At 44.3% G+C, this 21,123-nt stretch overlaps 2 protein-coding genes across 2 annotated transcripts; one reads left to right on the top strand and one right to left on the bottom strand.

Annotated features, from left to right (window-relative positions):
• Window positions 1-15,368: 15,368 nt before the first annotated feature.
• LOC136833525 (protein NYNRIN-like) lies at window positions 15,369-16,274 on the bottom strand. Its single transcript, XM_067095752.1, has one exon. The coding sequence runs from the start codon at window positions 16,272-16,274 to the stop codon at window positions 15,369-15,371; it is 906 nt and encodes a 301-aa protein (XP_066951853.1).
• A 4,198-nt stretch (window positions 16,275-20,472) lies between these two features.
• LOC136833523 (uncharacterized) lies at window positions 20,473-20,874 on the top strand. Its single transcript, XM_067095751.1, has one exon. It carries the CDS (start codon window positions 20,473-20,475, stop codon window positions 20,872-20,874), a length of 402 nt encoding a protein of 133 aa, XP_066951852.1.
• The last annotated feature ends 249 nt before the right edge of the window (window positions 20,875-21,123 follow it).

Genomic DNA, 21,123 nt, shown 5'->3' with positions numbered 1-21,123 from the left:
CATAGACTGGGACATTAGTTTAGTAGAAGCTAAGCAGGATGAGGATGAGATTTTGGCAGAAGCAAAAACGTTTCTTAGAGAGGAATTAGTTAGGAAGGGCTATAAGTTGCCTTTTTCAGGGCTTGAATTGGAGGGTGATTGGTTAGTTAGGAAGATTAAATACAGACTGAGAAATAGTGAGGATAAGGATGATATGACCTAAATAGTTGTTCTTAGGAGTTTAGTGCCTACGGTTCTGGATATTGTGCACTGTAGGCCTGACAGTCCGCATTTGGGTATTGAGAAGACGTATCAGAATATATGGGGACAATGCTTTTGGAAGAATATGCTCACGTCAGTGGAAGACTTTGTGAGAGGTTGTTCAGTTTGTAATGCATGTAAGCCATGAGGGCAGTTTCTTGTAAATTGGGCTCATTTCCTATTTCCAGTAGACCATTCCCTAGGGTCCATATGGATCTCTTATCCAATTTCTGTGAATCTAGTTATGGCCATAAACACCTGTTGGTGGTTGTTGACGAATTAACTAAGTTCGTAGAGATTTTTCCGTTGAAGCATAAAACAGCGGAAGAGGTGGCAGTCACATTCTTTATTGGATATATTTGTCGTTATGGGGTTCCTGAGGTGCTGATTGCAGATAATGGGAGAGAATTTTTGAACAAGATGTTAGAGTGTCTTGCATGTGTAATGGTCATTTGGAAAGTCATTATTTTTCCCTATAGACCAGAAGCTGATGGACTGCGTGAACGGGCAAATAGGAAGGTTTTTGGAGCTCTCAGACTGACTGTAGGGGGAATGATGTAAATTGGGATTGGTATGTTCCACAGGTTCAGCATAGCATTAATTCCATGGTTAGTGGTACCACTGGAATGTCTTCCAATGAAGTGCTGTTTGGTCACCCAGCGTGGGGTGCGTTCAATTTGTTACCTATTCTATTGGGGGATGAGACTGTAAGGGCGCTTGTGTCTTGCTAGGAATCATGAAATGAAAACGCGGGATATGGTGGATAAGAGTAGTGGAAAGCCGGGTAGAGTTAAAGTTGCTGTGGGAGATAGGGTTTTTGTGAAGATAAATGTCAGGAATCACTTGAACTATAAGCTAGGTCCTAAGTTTGAGGGTCCTTTTCTGTTGTAGAAGTAAAGTAGGGAATAGATTTGTTGTTCTAGATGAGAATGTCGGGTATGTCGTCTGACAATATATCTAAAACTAAAAAGACAGGTTAATGGGGAACTTATGGGTTAATTCCTGTGTTGTACTATGTTTCTGATTATTTTTTTTGTTTTTGTTTTCCCTCTTTTTCTTTCTTTTTTTAAATGGGTTTTAAGGGATGTGACCTGTAGTTTTTTTTTAACTGGGGAGGATATTGGTCCATAGAGTTATACAAATCTTTAATTGTCCTGAGTTCATTTTTTGCTCTTGTGTGTTGCTATACTTATTTGAATTATCGAGTAAAATACCACAGGGTTTTATAGATATATGGGTTTCCTTTTTTTTTGTTTGTTTGTTTTTTTCTTTCCCGTTTCAAGACTGGGTATCTTATAGGTTCTTTCTTTTGTTTTTTTGCCAAGATGCAAGAGACAATTCTCATGATTTTAGTAGTTTTGCATTAGGGCTAATTGAACAGAGGTTAGGGAGTATTTATTATACAAGAATATTATGATGTGTAGTTGTTATCAAGGAACAATATCTTTGAGTATAGAGTTTCAGAATAAAGTTCTGTTGATTAGCAATTTTTTTGTTGGAATAAGATGAATACTGGACGAAATTTATCTGATCTGTTGAATGTTGAGCAAGATAACTGAACTTAATGCTACAGCAGTTAGGGTTCAGGATGGGATTAGTGAAGACTTTAACATCTGTTTCCAAATTTAGGTGTTTCGATTTTTCATTTCTGTTTCTATAATGTCTTTGTAAGGGGCTGCTGGGCCATTGGTAATTGGAGCCGTTATGATCATAGGACTCCCATTGCTAGCAGGTAAATTGCTAATTTGCTGAGAATTGAGAAGGTATTGACAGTATGTTGCTAACTTATATTAAAACTTTGATGACTATGAGATAGTAATGAGAAATTAGCTAGATCATTGTGTTTTGCGTTAAAGATTGTATCTTTAAACGGGTAATTGGTCACAAGTTGATAGGATGGGGGAGATTTAGATGTTATGGTACGTTTGTCTTCCTGTCAAACTACCTTGTTGAATATTGAGTAAAACGGAGTCTCCTGCTCATCGGAAATTCAAAGTCAGGTTAAGGTAGTGGTTGGTTCTTCCAGGGCGAGTTTTGGGGATATTTTACCTTAGTCTCAGGTGTTTAGAATCGCCACCTTTAATGGATTCAGTATATCTGTATGGTTCTCAGGTAATTTTTTACTGGGAAGAATTTGTATGGATAGGATCTTAAAGTTAGTGTACCTGATACGGGGTTGATTGTGGAAACTCCACTTAATGACTTGGAATAGTTTCATAGTTTTATCATACGACCTTTCCTTAGTGGTTTTAATGGTTCAGTAATAGTATGGGATGGTGAGGAGGCTATGTACCTTTTCGGTTGGCTGTCGACATGACCGACTTACGTTATACACTACTTCCTCGCAGCAGTGCCTTGTGGAATGACTTCTATGAGCCTCAACTGATACAAGTTAGATATGGAGGTCATCTACATTTCATCTGTAGGTTTCTACAGCTGTGCCTACATTAGAGGATCCATGGTTTTGTGGAGAGATGTCGGGCAGGACGTCTACAAGTCACCGTTGTTACTGGAGACATCTACTTGGCACAAAGGATTCGTGGGCGTCGCATTCAACCTGGGCTTGTACAGTCGCAAGCCATCCAGAATATTTAGATCATCAAGAGTGCAAGTTGTGAAGTGATGCATTCTACAATGAACTGTTTATTGAAATAACAATTCGTGCATATGAGATAAGTAACTTTCGTATCTGGTGCATATTTTTTGCTATGATTTTTGGAGCTGGCCCCTACTGAACTTTCATCGTGGATATTTGTCGTACCAGGGGTGCTGGCCTGTGAAAAGGTATATCCGGTGCAGGTGGCATTTATGTTGACGTTGGTGGTTTGCGCAGTTATATACAGCGGGTATCTGACTCGTTCATTTGTGCCTTCTGATCATGGCCAAGATGCATGGAGACAATGTGACAGATTGATGGAAGCGGTGTGATCCTTAGAACATTGAACCGGTTCATCACATCCGGGGGGGATTAGGTGAGTGAGTGCAACAGCACTCTCTAATGCAGCAGATATTATCAAGGAACCATACACTAGCTATTCACTCTGATTTGTGGCTTGGATGATTTGCTCTTTGAGCAGTGTTAGTGAATAAGAACAACCACTGTGAGAAACGTTTATTTGTGGCCATAGAATGTGAGCAAGATAACTTGTTACCACTTACATCTTTTCCAGACATTATGTGGGATACCCAGTTGCGTTGCAGTGAAACTCCTCTGTTTCTCTATTATGCATTTTCCCATTTTATTCTCCATTATGCATTTCTGTTTTAAATGTCTTTGTAAGGTCCCCACTAAGCGGGTCTTCTATGATGGCGACCTGTTTTCTATACCACTCCCATAGTAGCAGGTCAAGAAGGAATGGCCATACTGAATCAACCAAACTGATCTATGTAAATTTATACCTGTTACTAACTTATATTGCATATGTTTCTTTTGCACATGTATCAGAATGTTGTTAGCTAGATCATTGTCCATTTTTGTAACTCAGATTGTGTTTACTCATTGTAATTATTGTCAAGAGAGTAATTGACCTATGGTCACCCTGATTCTCATTGTATGGAAGGGCATGACGTCAGTCCGCCACTATATAAACCACCTGTGTCCTGAATAAATCAGCAGTAACTTTTCTCCTGCTCATTATTTAGCACCTTAGAGTGGTGACCCCAGGGTGGTTCCCAGAGCTATTAGCGGACTCATACGGCGACTTAGTCTTGGCTCCATGAACTATCCCACGCCCCTAACGGACTAAACACGGCGCTGTAACCAGCGTTCGGGCATGCTGACTCTCATCGGCAAATCACCAGCGTCATTAATGGACTCACAAGGTGCGCCCCCAAGTGCGTATTGACACTAGTATCCCGCTCCAATTAAGTGTGCTATAGTGAGCATGGACGCGGACATTCCCTCCCACGTTCAGTTAACTGCGAACCTTGCGGACTCAGACGTTTACCTCCCGCTCATATCACCCATGCCTTCCCCCACGCCAAGAATTACTCGCTCCTCCACGCCTCTACCTGCGCCCTGCATGCTGCCCTGCCTGGCAGGACAAACAAAAGCCGCCCTCACCATAAAGCTGCTGCCCTTCACACATGGCATTACAGGGTCGAGGGTTAGTTCAGGCTGGTGGGACTCACGGACGAGGTGCTGCAAGCTGACGCCGTAATCAACGCCCTGCCGGAGGAGGTCTACAGGAAACTTGTCCTGTGGGTGTCTGCCGCACGCCTGACACCTACTGCCACCTGAAAGCATCCCCCGTCGAGACCTGCTCCCTCCTGATCGCCGAGAGGGCCGCCTGCGCCAGCAGTGGTAGGCAGTCTGAGATCAGCCTGTCGAGGGAGATCCTCCTCCGGAGGTCCGAACACAGATCCTCAATCCCTACACCATGCCTCTTGAGGACCTGATTAGGACATAAGGCGGAAAGGGCATCAGAAGGGACCGACTCTGCAAGGACGGCAAACGGGCATCAGAGGCCACATATCCGCACACCCCATCAGTTCCATTCAGCAGGAGGGCGCAGAGGAGGAGATACTGGCGTTGGTTGTCACCCTTACTGAGCCAGCATATCATCACAAGAAGAAACCCACCGGGCCCTTTCTACTACCACCAGCAGTATGGCAAGGATGCTCGGAACTGCCAACCCCCTGTGTTTGCTCATTCATCCATCCAAAATGGGAGAGGTGGAGCCAACAGAACAGGCCGTCATGGCAGCAGAGGAAACCCATGAAACATACATCAGTCAGCCCAAAAACCATTAGGCTTTACATCTGCAACACCATCTCCGGCAGGATGATGTTGGTTGACACTGGGGCTGTTTGTTCAGTATTTCCACCATCCAGAAGGACCACAGTTTGAAGCTCGAGGGACCCGGTTGCCTTCCTGATGGCCGCCAACGGGTCCCCCACCCTCTCCTATGGCACCAGGCTCCTGTCGATCTCCATCCTTGGCCGGAGGTATATGTGGAAATTCATCATCGCGGATGTAAGGACCCCGCTCCTGGGTGCGGATTTCCTCACCCACTTCGGGCTGGCAGTCGACGTCAGTCACAAGCGTCTCCTCGACACTGACTCCTGCCAGTCCCTCCCACAGGCACTGGGACCAAGCGTGCCTACCATCTGCTCCGCCGCCCCCCACCAGTATGCCCGGCTGCTGAAGGAGTTCCTCGACGTGTTCAAGCCCGAGCTCTAGGTAGGTGGTTTGGTCACATACACATCGACGTCTTCGGCCCTCTTCCCCCGTCAGGCGGGGCCAGATATCTCCTGACGATTGTCGACCGCTCAACCAGGTGGCCTGAAGCGACACCCATGCAGGAAGCCACCGCCAGTGCGTGCGCCGAGGGGCCCCTCTCCAGCTGGATCAGCCGGTTCGGCGTCCCGGACCACATAACCACCAACAGGGGCCCTGCCTTCCTGTCCGAGATGTGGTCTGCCCTGGCACGCCTGCTGGGGACATCTCACCACACCACCACCGCTTACAACCCCGCAGCCAACGGTATGGTGGAGAGGTTCCACAGGTCCCTGAAAGCCTCCCTCATGGCTCAATGCACCACCGAAGACTGGAAGTACCAGCTGCCTTGGGTCCTCCTTGGGTTAAGAACCGCCCCCAGAGCCAACGGCAACCTGTCCGCAGCGGAGAAAATCTACGGGGAGCCCCTCGTAGTCCCGGGCGAACTAGTCATGGAAGATCGGCACAACTTGTCAGTCCAGAGGCTTCACGACATAGTCGGCAAGTTCGCCCCCTGTAAGCGGACATACACCGACAGGTCAGTCGCCTTCACGCCTCCCAGCTTGTCCTCCACCATCCACGTCTTCGTCAGGGACGATGCTGTCCGGCCCCCGCTAACCAGGCCCTACAGGGGGCCCTTCCGCATGCTGGAAAGGAACAACAAGGCTTTCCGCCTCGCCCTGCATGGAAAGGATGACTGGGTGTCGATCGACTGCCTCAAGCCTGCCCTCCTAGAGGAAACAGTAGACGTCACCACTCCGCACCCTCCGCCAGAGCAGTCGCCCCTGCAGCCAGGCCGCCTCAAAAGGAGACCACGGGGCCACCCCCGGAAACATCTGCCCACACCCGCAGCCTCCCACTCACACCGCACCCCCCAGCTCACTTCGCAGAGCCGCGACACTCTTCAATGCCCCAGCAGATACAAGGATTGATCAGACGTTACCCACGTCTTGGCGGGGGGAGTATTTGCAAAGTCCCCGCTAAGCGGGTCTTCTATGATGGCAACCTGTTTTCTATACCGCTCCCATAGTAGCGGGTCAAGAAGGAGCGGCCATGCTGAATCAACCAAACTGATCTATGTAAATTTATACCTGTTACTAACTTATTTGCATATATTTCTTTTGCACATGTATGACAATGTTGTTAGCTAGATCATTGTCCATTTTTGTAACTCAGATTGTGTTTATTCATTGTAATTATTGTCAAGAGTAATTGACCTCAGGTCACCCTGATTCTCATTGTATTCCTCGGCGTGACGTCAGTTTGCCGCTTTATAAACCACCTGTGTCCTGAATAAATGAGCAGTAACTTTTCTCCTGCTCATTATTTAGCACTTTAAATCTTCTTTATACACCATTTCAGGTTTTAAAATATGTTATGTTTCTTTAAACAGGAATTCTGGGTTCGTGGAAGTGGTGTTCTTTTCTTTAACACAGTATATGACATTTATTTTGGTCTAGATTAATTATGACCTTTTTATTTTGTTTGGTGACCGGGGTTAAAGTCACTAGTATTGGTTGGTCTAGAATCATTAATTCGATTGATTGTGAGTCTGAGTTGCCTCTAGTTACGATTTCTATTTTTATGGGGTGTGAGGCACTCCTCTTCATGAACATAGTTTTTGCTGAAATGCTTTTGTTAAATCTGCAACTAAAGTCTAGTTTTGTATCTCGGCATTTTATTCCAGTAGGCCTTTGTTTGAGGATAGATACAGGGAGAGGAGTCGATGAGAGAGAGAGAATGTGCTGACCCAATGCTGGCCATTGCTACCAGAGAGTCTTAGGGATGTAAGGTGATAGGACTCTGTTCTTAAAACAGATGTAGAAAGAGATTATGACCCTATTTGACCTTGTCGAAGGGCATAACACACACACACACACACACACACACATATATATATATATATATATATATATATATATATATATATATATATTTATATATGTTTGTGTGTGTGTGTGTGTGTATTAGCACGGGAAAGGATAAATGTAATAGCGATTTTACCTAGACCTTGCAGAACCACTTACCGTGACCAATTGTAAGGAATAGAAACACATGAATTGGATAAATTACACATGACTTACTGGGTAAAAGGTCTCCACTGGAAACTGTGATTAATTACAACATTATACTTTATTGCACACAGTTATGACATGGCAAATGAGAATAAAGCTCTCGTACAATTCTTATTAAAGTAAATCTATGATAAAATGTAACAGCAAATGTAACTTTGCTAGATTTCTGGAATCATAAAAGTAATTATACTAAATTTAGCACAACGGAGCCTGAGGGCTCAGGAAACACGATAGGATCCTTGGGACTTCAGCTGCAGGAACATCTAGCTTGAAATTTGGCAAGGTTAATGAGACTGCCTCCTGATGGCTGATTTTCCACTAAGCAAGATGGTTGTGAAAGGAGGCGAGGTTAACGAGGGGATGTTGGTGAAATGAAATTAGAAGTTCAGTTAGAGGAAAAGGGAACTGATAACTCAAATGTTAATTTCAGATGTACCTGGATAATCCCCCTTGCAAGTGCACTTTGCAACCGTCGGCAGATGAGTGGACTGGTCTTCATTCAACGCAGATGAGTGGACTGGTCTTCATTCAACAATTGATGGGAAACTTGTTGCCAGACCTCTTGTGGTCTAAGTTCCAGTTCCTGGGCAAGACTGCCAAGACAAAGAAGGCCTTGTTCGGGAGTAGCCTGACAGAGCATCCTTCACAAGTGAGAGCTGGGCTGAGACTGCTTGGACCGGCTCTGAGGATGCTTTCTGCTGTAGACATAGCACCATCTCATTCAAAACAATGAATACCAACGACTTCTGAAAACATCTAAATACCAACAGAAAGGGGTGAACAGCAGGAGTTTTATCAAACTTAATCTTTATGGAAAGGGGACATAGCTATCACTGAACTGCAAATTCCCTACAGCGGATTTAATCTGGCTACCTGACTGACCTTTGGTGAGTGGCACACCTTAAAAGTTCACTTTCTCTCTGACCTCTGTGGGCCTTGACATACCCTCTCCTTGGTGAATCTGAGTTTAACCTCTATTCTAGCTAAGCAGAGAGACGATGGTGGTGTAAATCTGTAATAGCTCCCCCTTTAAGCAGACATTCTGGTCCCTTTTGGGTGTGAGGGTCTGAACTAGAATGAGCCGCCAGTCTCGATTACATTACTTCCCTCCCTTAATGGGTCTTGCCTATGCAATGAGGATAAATTAAGGTGAATACCTAACTTGTTAGGAGGGGCTGTGAAAATACTAGCTTACTTAAATTAAGTTCCCTAAAGCTAACTCTAAGGTGTCTGTGGGTATTTAACTATCTGTCCCCAAAGAGAGTAAAATGCATTCCTAGTAAGGTTTAAAATTACAGTTGCACATTATCATCAACAAGACATAAGAAATGGCTGCCGCAGCACCAACTTAAGTGACAATGATTTAACTGCATGCAGTACTATTATGAATCACAAAAGTTTTTATGCTATGATACATACAAAACATTTTAAAAGAACATGCAACCTGAGGGGTTAATGAATGCAACACAATGTATGAGCGGCTAGGATGTGTTCTTCAGCTTGCTAGGCTAGAGGGCAGTTCTAACTCATTACATCTTATTTAACTTGGTAGTAGAACCCATGAGACAGGTAATCTGGCACTATAGTGACCAGGATCACCACAGTCTTTGCAAGGGCCTTTTGGATGGGCTTGTCTGGCTATGGTGTCAGTAGGTGGTGAAGTTTGCTTGGAGGTGGATGGAGAGGAGCCACTGGGCTTCTTGGATTTCTTAAACAACTCAAAAAAAGGTGTCTCTTGATAGCTCCCCCTTTAAAGTGGCACTCAGGTTCTGAGTGTCCGGTTTTATGGCAGTGGTCACATACTGGAGGGTTGGAAGGGAGTCCTTTCTTTGGGCGAACTGGCCTGGAGAGATGATCAGGTGGCACTATTTGTTGGTGAGATGTGCTGGAGGATGGGTGGAAGATTTCCCAAGCGTCAGCCATATGACAACCTTCCATGAGTGTCTTGGGCTGTTTATCATTGAGGTACACGGCAAGGGACCCAGGAGCACACTGGAAGAAATCCTCCAGCATTATCTGGTTGAACAGGTCCTTGAATCCCATGTACTCCAGGGCATCGAGCCGGTGCTCGCCAGCCCGGGTCTTATGATAGGCCCATTCAGCCCGGGGTCTGACGGATTTCTTTCAGGAGAGCCCTCCACTGTTGTCTCCATTTCCCAGGTGTAATTTCATGTGCCTTGGTTATGGCCCTCCAAACTTCATCCATGTCTCCCCTTTTACCACTATCCAGCATGCAGAGGGTGGCCTTGGCTCTACCTTCCATAGCCCCTCCCCATCTCAGTGGTACTGTAGTTTGCAAACAGTGCTTCTGCCTCCTCCAGCCACACCTCTGGCTCGTCGTCAGTCCACTTGGGTATCAGTGAGTTGATACTAGATATATTGGAATGAGGCTCGGAAAGTGTGGGGTTAGCTGTTGGTTGTTGGGCTAGAGCCATGGCATTGTCCTGTCGAGCTTTCACCAGCTCGAGCTCCTTGTCCTTGAGAGCCATTTCATGTTGCCATTGCTCTTCCCTTTCTTTCCTCTCTCTTTCTTCCTTTGCTTTTCTCGCCTTCCTCCCTCTTTCTTCCTTTTCCAATTCGTACTTTTGTTGTTCCTCTCTCTCCTGTCTCTCCCTTTGGAGTATGGCATCTAGCTGTGCCTGTACCCACTGGGTGAGCTTTCTTCCCATGAAACCCGCCTCCTTCCCGATATCCATGAAGGCTTTGTAATTTACTGCCGACATGGTCCTGGTAGGTTAGGGCATATTAAAATGGCATGGGGAAGAAAGGGAGAACAATTTGGGGAAATGTCCCTTAACTTGGTGACACTTCACTGGAATGGCACCTTTCAATAGGGTGGCACTGTGGCTGAGTGTGCCGTTAAAAGGTCACACTAAACGGAAAGGTCTTCATTGAGCAAAAACTTTTTGGGACTCCCAGACACCGTAGTGACTTACGGTATTATGGGTGGACATGCTAATGTTGGTACTTTGTGTCTGCACAGGTGCGGTTGCATATTACATAGGATTCTTTCTTCATGGCACTGGGGTGCCAGCAGGTTCAGGAGAACAACACTGGTTAACCGCACAATAAATTGTACGAAAGGAAATGGCACTCCGCACGAAGCAAAGCACACATGGTGAGCAAAAGAAAAAGAGTACAACACTTCAGGTGGGTTACTCGTTGGGAAATGCAGCAGATTTGCGGCACTGTGAAGGGAAATCCCCTTGGTTAGCACTCGGGGGCGGCGGGGTGGGTGGGTGGTTGGGGCTAGTTCCCAAGAACCAAAAGGTTGTGGACTCCCTTTCGCTATGAGAGAGGAAGTCATGGTGGGCTACAGAGGCCCTGGCCGAAGCGGTATTCATGAACACATGCTCGGAGATTTTCATGTGATTTGCAGCAGTTGCTTGCAGAAAAAAACACAAGTCGTGAGAATAACCCACGGTGCGGTACAGTTTCGCTCAACTGAGGTTAATTTTTACTTACACTCAGGTCTGTTCTGTGATGCAGAGGATTATTGGTTTGGATAGTCTTTCTTTTCTTTTCAGAAATGGCTTGAGTATCCTAAAAGCACTTAACGAATAAGCGTGCGAAATATTTTCCACAGGTAATTGGATAAGTGTGCGTAAACAATGATGGCACTATGCGTAAAATGAGTCTCAGCTAAGTATGGAATTTTCTCCCAGGGATTTAGTTTAATACATAACCTCGGGTTTTGTTGACTTTTCAGTGCATGACTGCTGTAAAACAATGGTTGTATTAAGCAAGTAATATATATCCACAATTTTTAACAAAACATGCTTCATGGATTTGGTTAAGAATGGCATATATTTTGAGGTTATCAACAACTCTCTCTCTCTTTCTCCCAAAGTGAGCAGCGTAGATTAATAATGACAAGTGGCTTGTAGTTCTTACTAGAATGAAATGACCACTCTCGAGTAAATAACAAATGTGTGTTCTGTTCCTGTTACATTAAAGAATTGCAAAAGATTTTTGATAACAGTAGTTACAGTTTTACTGCACGAGGGTTACAATAGGTAGCCTATACATATGAATGAATGGAAAGACAACTTGTCAGCGGTGTCGATAAATGGCAATAATTTAAGATGGCCGATTTGTCATGACAGCTCAAGGTCGTCTACATGTCTGTGAGAGAATTTACAAACAAAGCAAGTACAAGATGGCCAATGCATTATGATAGCTCAAGGCCACAACTACACTTTTGTGAGTGTTTTCAAACAGCATGGGAGGACCGGGCGAACTTTGTGCGAGTAACAAACACCACCACACACAATCTTTCATTACTTACGAGATACAAAATAGGAAAACAAAATTGTTCCGATGGAATGATTCAGGAATATGCATAGAAGTTAATGGCTTTCTTAAAACACCAATAATAATTCTATGTTACTAGGAAATTCGAACAAAAGCTTGAATGGAGGCAACTGTGCCTACAGGTGGAAGTGGCTTAAGCAGCGATGAGACATGGCTTGCATGTAGCCTATGGGTAGTGAACAAATTTTACTGAATCGTCGCATGCATGAAAAGGTAGCCTACACATGCACACACAGAGAGTAAGACAATCTTTCTTATTTACGAGAAATACGTTTACTTGTGATGAGCTATCTTGTTGCTAGTAAAATTTAAACAGATATTTTGCAATCAATACACAAATAACACAGCGACTAAGGTACCTAAGCTTTGTGAGAGTGAGTGAGTCTTTTCTGGTGAATGAAATCCACTGGCCCAGTCTGGCAGGGGTATGTGGGAGGCAGGTTTTGTTATCGCTGATATGTAAGCGAGTTGCTAATTGTGGTGTCCCTGAACCTTGTGAGTGAAATAAAATTTCACTGAACCTGTTTGATGGGGAGATTGTTCACTTCTCCGCCAGAATTTCATGCACTAAACTCGCCTAGCTATGTTAATTACATGCAAAGGTTGCCGGCATGCACCTGGCAAGAAACCCTAACTGGTTACTCTTGGTCCCTGACTGACAGACTGCCTATACTGTGAAAGTCTCACCTGTCTATTCTCGTGATGCTAACTTATGAACTTTAGCGAGCTTGGGTTCGCTTTTGCAATTCATATAATGCTGAATTCACTTCTTACTCGCAAATTTTAGATTTACGCATGCACTTATTCGACTGTTTCCTACCTAATGCATTTTCAATATACAAAACTGATAAATGAACATTTGAGGTGCCCAGTGGAGCAAGGGCGCAAGCGCCGTTTTTTACAAACTGAGGAAAATGCATTTAAAGTTTTCAAACATCAAGATCTTTGAAACCAACCATATGATTTTAATCTAGTTTTTGCCATTTTAAAGGAAAGTTATCTGCGTACCATATATCCCAAAATTATGCCATTATTATATGTTATACTTAAGCTATGGTATAAAATGTAAGGTAAAGTAGAGTGTATCAGCTTATTATTTTACTTGATAATAACGATTTTTGTGGTTGATTTTACTTTCTTTGGCCCTTCCTTATTTATTGATATTATAACACTTAAGAAAAAAAGTCATGGTAAATACACACACAAAAAACAAATAAATAATAAAAAATAAAAAAGCTCAATACAAAAGAAAGTTAAATAGCAATAAAAAAACATTGATTGTAATTCCTGAATTGTAATCAATAATATGGTTTTAAATTTCTTTAGATGAATTGTAAATAAAAAAATAAAATTCTTTGAAATTATTGAAAATAATACCATAAAAACTGGCACACATGAAATTCATGTCCAGGTCATCAAGTTAGCATCACTTCTTCTTCAGGGGTATCATTAAGCCTTCCTCCTTCTTGAGTGCCAAAGTTCCTGAAGTACTGGGTACTCTCAAGTGGGGCATCGTAAAGTACCAGATCCTAGAAAAAAATTGAATATAAGTAAATAGCAATAAAAAAAAGTGGATTGTATTCCTATTTTAAAACCATTAATCATTGCATAAATCTGATTTTATTGTATTTTTACACGAAATGATGATAGACAAATATAAGAAATAAATAATGGAAAAAAATGTCAAAACCTTTAACATACAAAAATACTGTGCATAAAATACTGCAATATAAAAAAAACATGCCCGCTAAAAATTGCAAGAGAGAGAGAGAGAGAGAGAGAAAGCATTTCATTACTCACCAACTTTGTGGGCTAGTTTCAGCTTTAAAAGCTATGAAGAGTGTTTAACACTCATTAGTAATCTAAGAGTGTGTCCAGGGCATCAACGTCAGCATCTCTGACCGGAACCTCTTCTGCAGGGGCATCACGAAGCCTTGCTCCTTCTTGATTGTCAATAATGTCCCTGGAGTACTGGGCATTCTCAAGTGGGGCAACGTAAAGTACCAGATCCCAGAAAAAATAAAATATAAGTCAATAACAATAAAAAAGTGGATTGTGTTCCTATTTTAAAACCATTAATCAATGTATAAATCTGATTTTATTATCATTTATACAAAAAAATATACACAAAAATAAAAACATAAACAAGCATTAACTCACCTTAATATCTTGTAGCTTCTCTTTTGATAGAGGTATGGGGGAGGTGTACCTAGGAGGCAGAGTTACCTCAGACAAGTTAAAGGCCTTGCGTGAGTACTTCCCTCTGCCTTACATGAGTGGGACTTGATGGTTGTCAGAAGTGTCTGCTATATCATAGCTATTTTTGATGGCATACCCTTCCCCATACCTAAAGTCATACACAAAGACCCTGGCATCCTGCAAGGTGGTAGTTTAAGATGTGCGTTTTGTGATGTATGACTGTAGAAGCTCAAAGTTGAGGAAGTCATCTTGTGTCATTTCGACAACTGGAAATCCTTTCTTGATAGCATTCCTAATGAGTTCCATGTATTCATATTTGCTGCTTGTCGTGGATTTCCTCCTTACCCTCACATCTATATCGCCAAAATGACGATCACAAGGTATATAAGAGTGCCTAGACATCAAGAGGTAATGTTCAATTCTGGCAAACCTCTTACTGTGCATTAGCCTTAGACATCCGAGGATCATGTTGATATTCTTATTTTGTCCAGCACAGTTATTAGAAAAAAGAACAAGCTTTGTCTGATTGTCATCATGATTAGCCTCAATGTAATGGTTAACACAACTCATTATCTCGCATGACCCTCGCTGTGCCGTAGTCTCATCCCACATGTACATGGTCGATTTCTGAGTTTTCACGTTAAAAACACATAAGCTGTACGCCCACAGTTTTCTTTTATAAACTGCAACACTAGTACTCAGCTTGGGTTTCGGCAATGTTTGTTGCAGATCGAAACATAAACGCCATAAAATCATCTTTGTCTGAAGTTGTAAAGCTATCAAGTGCAGTTCTAGCTTGTGTTGCAAGCACTTTATGTGCATCCAACTCACGTTGCATTTCGTCCAATTGAGCCTGTTCACAACCCATTTGTTTATATTTTGAAATATTTGCTGACGATGAATCACAGGTGTTGCATGTATCAACAACTGGAGGCATGAAACCAATGTTAAATTCAGTCCTAAACACATTGCTATAATAATTAAAAGAGACAATATCCACATTTGGATGCTCATCTTTAATAAACTTCACATACATATCATACAACTTCACAACACTAAGATTCGATTCCATGTACACGCGATTACGAGATTTTGCCGAGAATGATGAGATGTCATGGTCGGCAGCTTCTTAATGTGCTCACGCACAAGGTCTGCTTTTTCCCCAGAAAATTTTGATACCATTGCGTTTGTTCCCCGCTTGTCAGTCACTGTTGCTTTCCCCACTGTCAGTTTCTTTAAAAAAACATGTACCCTCTTATCCCCTATTCCAAAAATAGCCATAAAAGCTTTTTTGCACGCATTGTAATGCTTATCCCCGTACATCACATCACACCATACAAAATTGTTTGTGTATGCGAACTTTCCTCTGCAGGTTTCCTTCGACGTTTTATTGGCACTGAAACCATTAATTTCTGCAAATATGATGTCTGGGCATTGTAGTTTCCCATGGCCCAATAATCTTTAAACAATGCCTCTATCATGGGCATAGTAACTTTCTGTAAACACCCATCAGCACAAGCAGGTCCAATTTTATGGGCTTCTACTTCTTTAAGAGAGTGGTGCGCCCCCTCGACCATGCCGTTCACTGCGGGGTTGTATTCTGTTGTGCTATGTAGAGTTGTACCCATCAGGCATGCCAAGGAGACCCAGAGCTCTGACAGGAAGGCAGGTCCCCTGTCCGTAGTGATGCTGTCTGGCATTCTGAAGCGGCTTATCCAACTGGAGAGGAGGGCTTCTGCACATGATGTTGATGCTTCATCCATGTGGGTTGCTTCGGGCCAGTGGGTGGTGCGGTCTATGATCGTCAGGAGGTATTTGGCTGGACCCGACAGCAGAAGGGGCCCAATGACGTCGATGCGGATGTGGCCAAACCGCCAACGAGGCTGGGGAAAATCACCGAACCCAGATTCAGTGTGCTGGGATGTTTTGCTCGTATGGCACGGGATGCAGCTCCTTGCCCACTGGAGGACGTTCTTGTTGATGCCGTGCCAGACGAACTTGTCAGTCATGAGGCGTGCCGTTGTGCGCCCCGATGGATGGAAGAGAATGTGGATGATGTCGAACACTTGTTTTCTCCTCAATGCGGGCACCAGGGGGCGTGGGTGGCCTGTGCTAGTGTCGCAGAGGAGAGCTGTGTCTGAGTTTGCTAAGGGCACGTCTTCCCATTTGAGAGCTGTCACTGTTGTCCTGTAGTCCGCTGTCTCTGGGTCTGCTGCTTGTTCCCTCATAAGGTCTTTGTAGTCGATGCCGAGGTGAAGGGAATTGATCTCTATTCTTGACAGAGCGTCAGCCACTGTGTTCTTCTTGCCAGGGACGTAGTTGATGGTGCAACCGAACTCGGAGATGGTGGTCAGGTGCCACAGTTGCCTTGCATACCAGGCATCCCCTTGTTTTGCAAATGCATGAACCAAGGGATTGTGAATTCGGTTCCCTCCAGCAGGTACTTAAAGTGCCTCACAGCCTGGTAGATAGCCAGCAGCTCTGTCGAAGATGCTGTAGTGGGTCTTGGCTGGCAAAAACTTGCGGCTGAAGAAGGTCAAGGGCTGGGGCGTGCCATTCACCAGCTGCTCGAGTGATGTTGCTGGCATCCGTTATCAATCTGAGGGCAGCGGTGGGGTTGTGGTGAGTTAAGGTGGTGGCACTGGAGAGGGCCCTTTTCGTCTGGATGAATGCCTGCTGCTGCGGAGCTTCCCACGTTAGTGTTTTTGGTTTCCCCTTCAGGATTGATGTCAGCGGGTACGTGATGTGGGTGACATCTGGGATGAAGTGCCGGTAGTAGTTTATCATCCCAAGAAACTCCTGAAGGGCCTTGATGGTTTGTGGTTCTGGGAAATTTTCTATAGCTTTTACTTTGGAGGCTGTGGGTGCACTCCTGCTGGGGAAATCTCATGGCCCAGGAAGTCTACTTTTTCTTTCCCAAAAATGCACTTGTCGAACCTGACAACTAATCCACTGTCCTGCAGGCGTTTCACAGCGGCGCAGACGTGGCGAAGGTGTCCCTCTGGGGACCTGGAAAAAATGAGGATGTCGTCGACGTAGCAGATGAAGAAGGACAGATCTCCAGAGACCGAAAGTGGAATAGGAAAATGTGTAGCTCCCAAAGGGCATGATGATGGCAGTCTTTGGCACATTGTTGGGATTTACAAGAACTTGGAAGTATGACTTTAGTAGATCCATCTTGGAGAAAATTTTGGCTCTGTGGAGGGTGCCTGTCAGGTCTTGCATGTTAGGGAGGGCGTAGCGGTCTGGTGTTGTTACCAAATTCAGGCGCTGATAGTCCCCGCAGGGCCTCCGTGAACCATCGGAATTCTTTACCATGTGGAGAGGGAACGCCCACGGCTTGATGCCTTTTTACAGATGCCCATGCGTTCCATTTCTGCGAAGGCCTATTTGGCATCTTGTAACTTCTGGGGGGACAGACGTCGGAACTTGGCATGGGTTGGTGGGCCCGTTGTGGTGATGTGGTAGAAGATGCCATGCTTTGCTGAAGCCCCAGGTGACTGGGACAGTTCTGGTTTGAACACATCCGGGAACTCCTGTAGGAGGGATGTGTAGCTGTTGGGGACTGTGGAGCAGATGGAGGGCATCCCGGGTCCGGTGGAGAGCTGATGGGAAATGGCATGTCCCTGTGTTGAGACATTGTCTGGCAATGCCCTAGGAAATCCGCGCCTGGCAGAGGGAACTTAACATCCGCTATGACAAAAGGCCAGTGGTATCTGCTCCCCAGGATTGAGATAGTCTGGGTCGTTGTCCCATAAGTGAGGATGGGAGTTCCATTTGCTGCTATGAGGGTGGGTAGTGAGTCAGGTATTTTTTCTAAACCTTCCCTGGATGGCGGGAAAACTGACTGCACTGCCCCCGTATCAACCAGCAGGCGCCGTTTGGAGATCTTGTCTGTGATGAAAAATATTGCTGGGTGGGGGGAGTTGGGTTTCGCTGCCACAGCTGTTACTTGTGGCCGCCTTTGTCGTTTTTTGTGAAAGAACACAGAGGCCTGCAGGTTCTGGCGTTGGTCCCGAACTTTCTATGGTAGAAACACCATGGCGGGTTTGGTCATGTCTTGTGCTCTCTGAATGGCAGTCTCTTCTTATAAACGGCATTGATGTCTCTGTTGTCATCGCCGTCTTCCTCCAACAGGTTGCAGACTCCCAGGGCGGTGGCGTGTGTCGAGGCCTTGGTGGCCTCGTATAGTTTCTGGGCGCCGTCGACTAAGGGATCCATGTCCAGGTTCTCTGCATCCCTTATCCGGCGCCGAACTTCTTGTGGGAGGCGCCGAAGGAAGGTTGCTTTTGTCAGGTCTATTGTTCTTTTCCTCCAGTTCTCATAGCGACCTGGGAGTGTCACTAACCCTCGCAGCTGGTCCCAGGCTTCCCTGGGTGATGCATCTCCGAGGGGCTGGGATAACAGGTAGAATGCATGTTGCACTCTCTCAGACACGGGCATTGAGTAGGAATTCAGCGGTTTGTTTTTTTTAAGTCTGTGTATGTGACTGTCTGATTGCGTGTCCAGCCGGGGGAGATTCTGTTGAATACTTCTGGGAGCGCTGTCATGGCAATGTCTGATTTTGTAGCATCGTCTGAGATGTGCGCCATGTGAAAATGCGCGTCTGCGCGCCGGAACCATGATGCCGTGTTTTGGCGTGAGAACGGGGAAAGTTCGACCGTATCTGGCATTGTTGGTGAGAGAGGCATGCAGATGATGCTCACGGGTTCGCATTGAGGTTCTACTTTTGACATCTTGACTTCTAACGCCCCAAAATGCGGGAAAATGCGCCATATTGAGACCGTTAATAGTGCTGATTTGTTCGAGAGGTCGAACAAAGTGCCAGAACGTGCCCTTTTGGGTACGCCGTATTTAGTCCGTTAATGGCACGGTTTCTGCCAGGTAGGGTGCTACCAGAGGCCTAAACTTTACACTGTAGTTATTCCGTTAAAGGCTTTCTGATGGTAGGGTGCGGCCGTAGTTAGTCCATTAATGGCTGGGCCAAAACCGCGCTACCTGTCCCTGACATGAGGTTACCAGTGTGAGGATTCAAGAAAAGTCAGGAGTGAAAGACTGATTCTTTATTATTCTCGATGGATGTTGATAAGACAAAAAGCAGACGGAAAGGTAGCAGGCGACCCAAGGCCCCCTGCTGCGTCCATACACGATTTGTGTTTTCTGAGAAGAATAAAAATACGTACAATATTCGTTACATGGCATATAAAAGGTATATATGCATATCAGCAGAAAGGCTGTACAATGATACATAAGATGAGGTACACAGAATCTGAAATAAAGACAGGTAACATACATTATGTGATTAATGTGCATCTGGAAAGAGAAACACAAGGAAAGATAGGTGTGATTTGTCGCCCTTACATTTACAACATGCTCTTTAAGACAGGCATGATTGCCAACGTGAAAATAAAAAATGACCTCCATCACAACCTTTCTTATTAACAGTCACATACACACTGCACCTGCCACACCAAACTACAGTTGACTTAGCATAACGATGCAAAAAAGTGTTCAAACACAAATGCACACATACTCAACATTCGTAGAATAAGAACACCAATTTATTATTTTTAAAAAATCTATGTACACTAAGTTATTACATAAATGTTTATGAATTTACAATTAAAAATAACATGAATAACTGTATTTAACTTTGGTTGTTTCAGAGTTTTTCAAGGCTGTTTATTTTATTTTTATAACAATACCCTTAGATATTGTAAACACTGTCATGTCTGACATATGTTTCAGTTTTGCAGGTATGAATATGGCAACTGTACACATCCCCATGAACTGGACAAAGTGCTGCCTATGCCAAAACACCACAATGGAGAGACTCCAACAAGCTGATTACCATTGGTTCCCCAACAGCAGTGGCTATAAGACTCTGCACAAGAATATTCTTGTACTGTGTGAACTAAGTGACCTTCCCATACCCATCAATCTGGCCAGGCTAGATGAAGGCAATCTTGGCATAGAGGAGACACTAAAGAGAAATGACGCAAAGTACCACCCCAGCTGTTTCTTGATGTTCAGTAACACAAAAGTGGAGAGAGCAAGAAAAAGGAAAGAGAGTGCGGCAGAGGGTCTTAGCAGAAACGAAGAAAGGACCAAAAGGCAGCACATCAACACAAAAGAGAATATTTGTTTCATCTGTGAAAAGGAGGACACGGGAAAATTTGAGACATGCATCAACAATGCAGATTGGTGTATCAGTAAAGGAGATTGCACTGACCCTGAGTGACAGCAAACTGAAAGCCAAGCTTAGTGGCCCTGATATAGTTGCCCAGTAGCTAAAATATCATCTGCATTGCTACATAAGTCTGCGAAGCAAAGCTCATTCTTTAAAATCAGAAGAAAAGAGGCTGGAGAACAGTGACAATAACAGTGGATATCCATTCACTTTCTCTGAACTACTTGCTTACTTACATGAAAGCAGCAATGCTGCCGGTGCTTGTTCAGTCAGGTGTAGTAGAACCAAATGTGAATGCTACTAGGCTGAAGGAGAGGATCTTGTTCCATGCTCCAGAGGTACAGGCATATAAGAATGGAAGAGACATGGTAATAGCTTTCCAAAAAGATATTGGACCAGTTCTACCTTCAGACACGATAAACTATGATGAAGCCATACTTATCTCGAAAACTGCTGATATACTCAGGAAAAAGATGCTCCAGTGCTCCAGCTCATTCGATGGGAAGTTTGATAGCCTGTACCTAAACTCAAGTGTCCCTCCAGAGCTGCAACATTTTGTCACCTGCCTCGCCCATGGATCAAGTATTAAGGTACAAATGGAAAGCGGTGTGTCTAAAGCTGATGTTGCTATGGCTTGATTGCTACAGTTTAACTGCTGTTCCAAGAAAAAACTCACAGCTACAAGTTACAGACACTCGAAGAAGAGAGAACCATCTTTACCTATTTATTTGGGACTGTCTCTGTATTCAAGGAGTCGGAAAAAACAGCTAGTGGACACTATTTGAACACGGATTGTCTGTCTCATATGATCACATGCTTGAAATATCAAACCAGCTGGGCGAAGCTGTCGTTAGTCAGTATGTTGAAGATGACATAGTGTGTCCACC

The sequence above is a fragment of the Macrobrachium rosenbergii genome, chromosome 51 (assembly GCF_040412425.1).
Source record: "Macrobrachium rosenbergii isolate ZJJX-2024 chromosome 51, ASM4041242v1, whole genome shotgun sequence".
In the NCBI taxonomy this organism is placed as follows: Eukaryota; Metazoa; Arthropoda; class Malacostraca; order Decapoda; family Palaemonidae; genus Macrobrachium; species Macrobrachium rosenbergii.
This window is presented reverse-complemented; position numbering and strand designations above follow the sequence as displayed.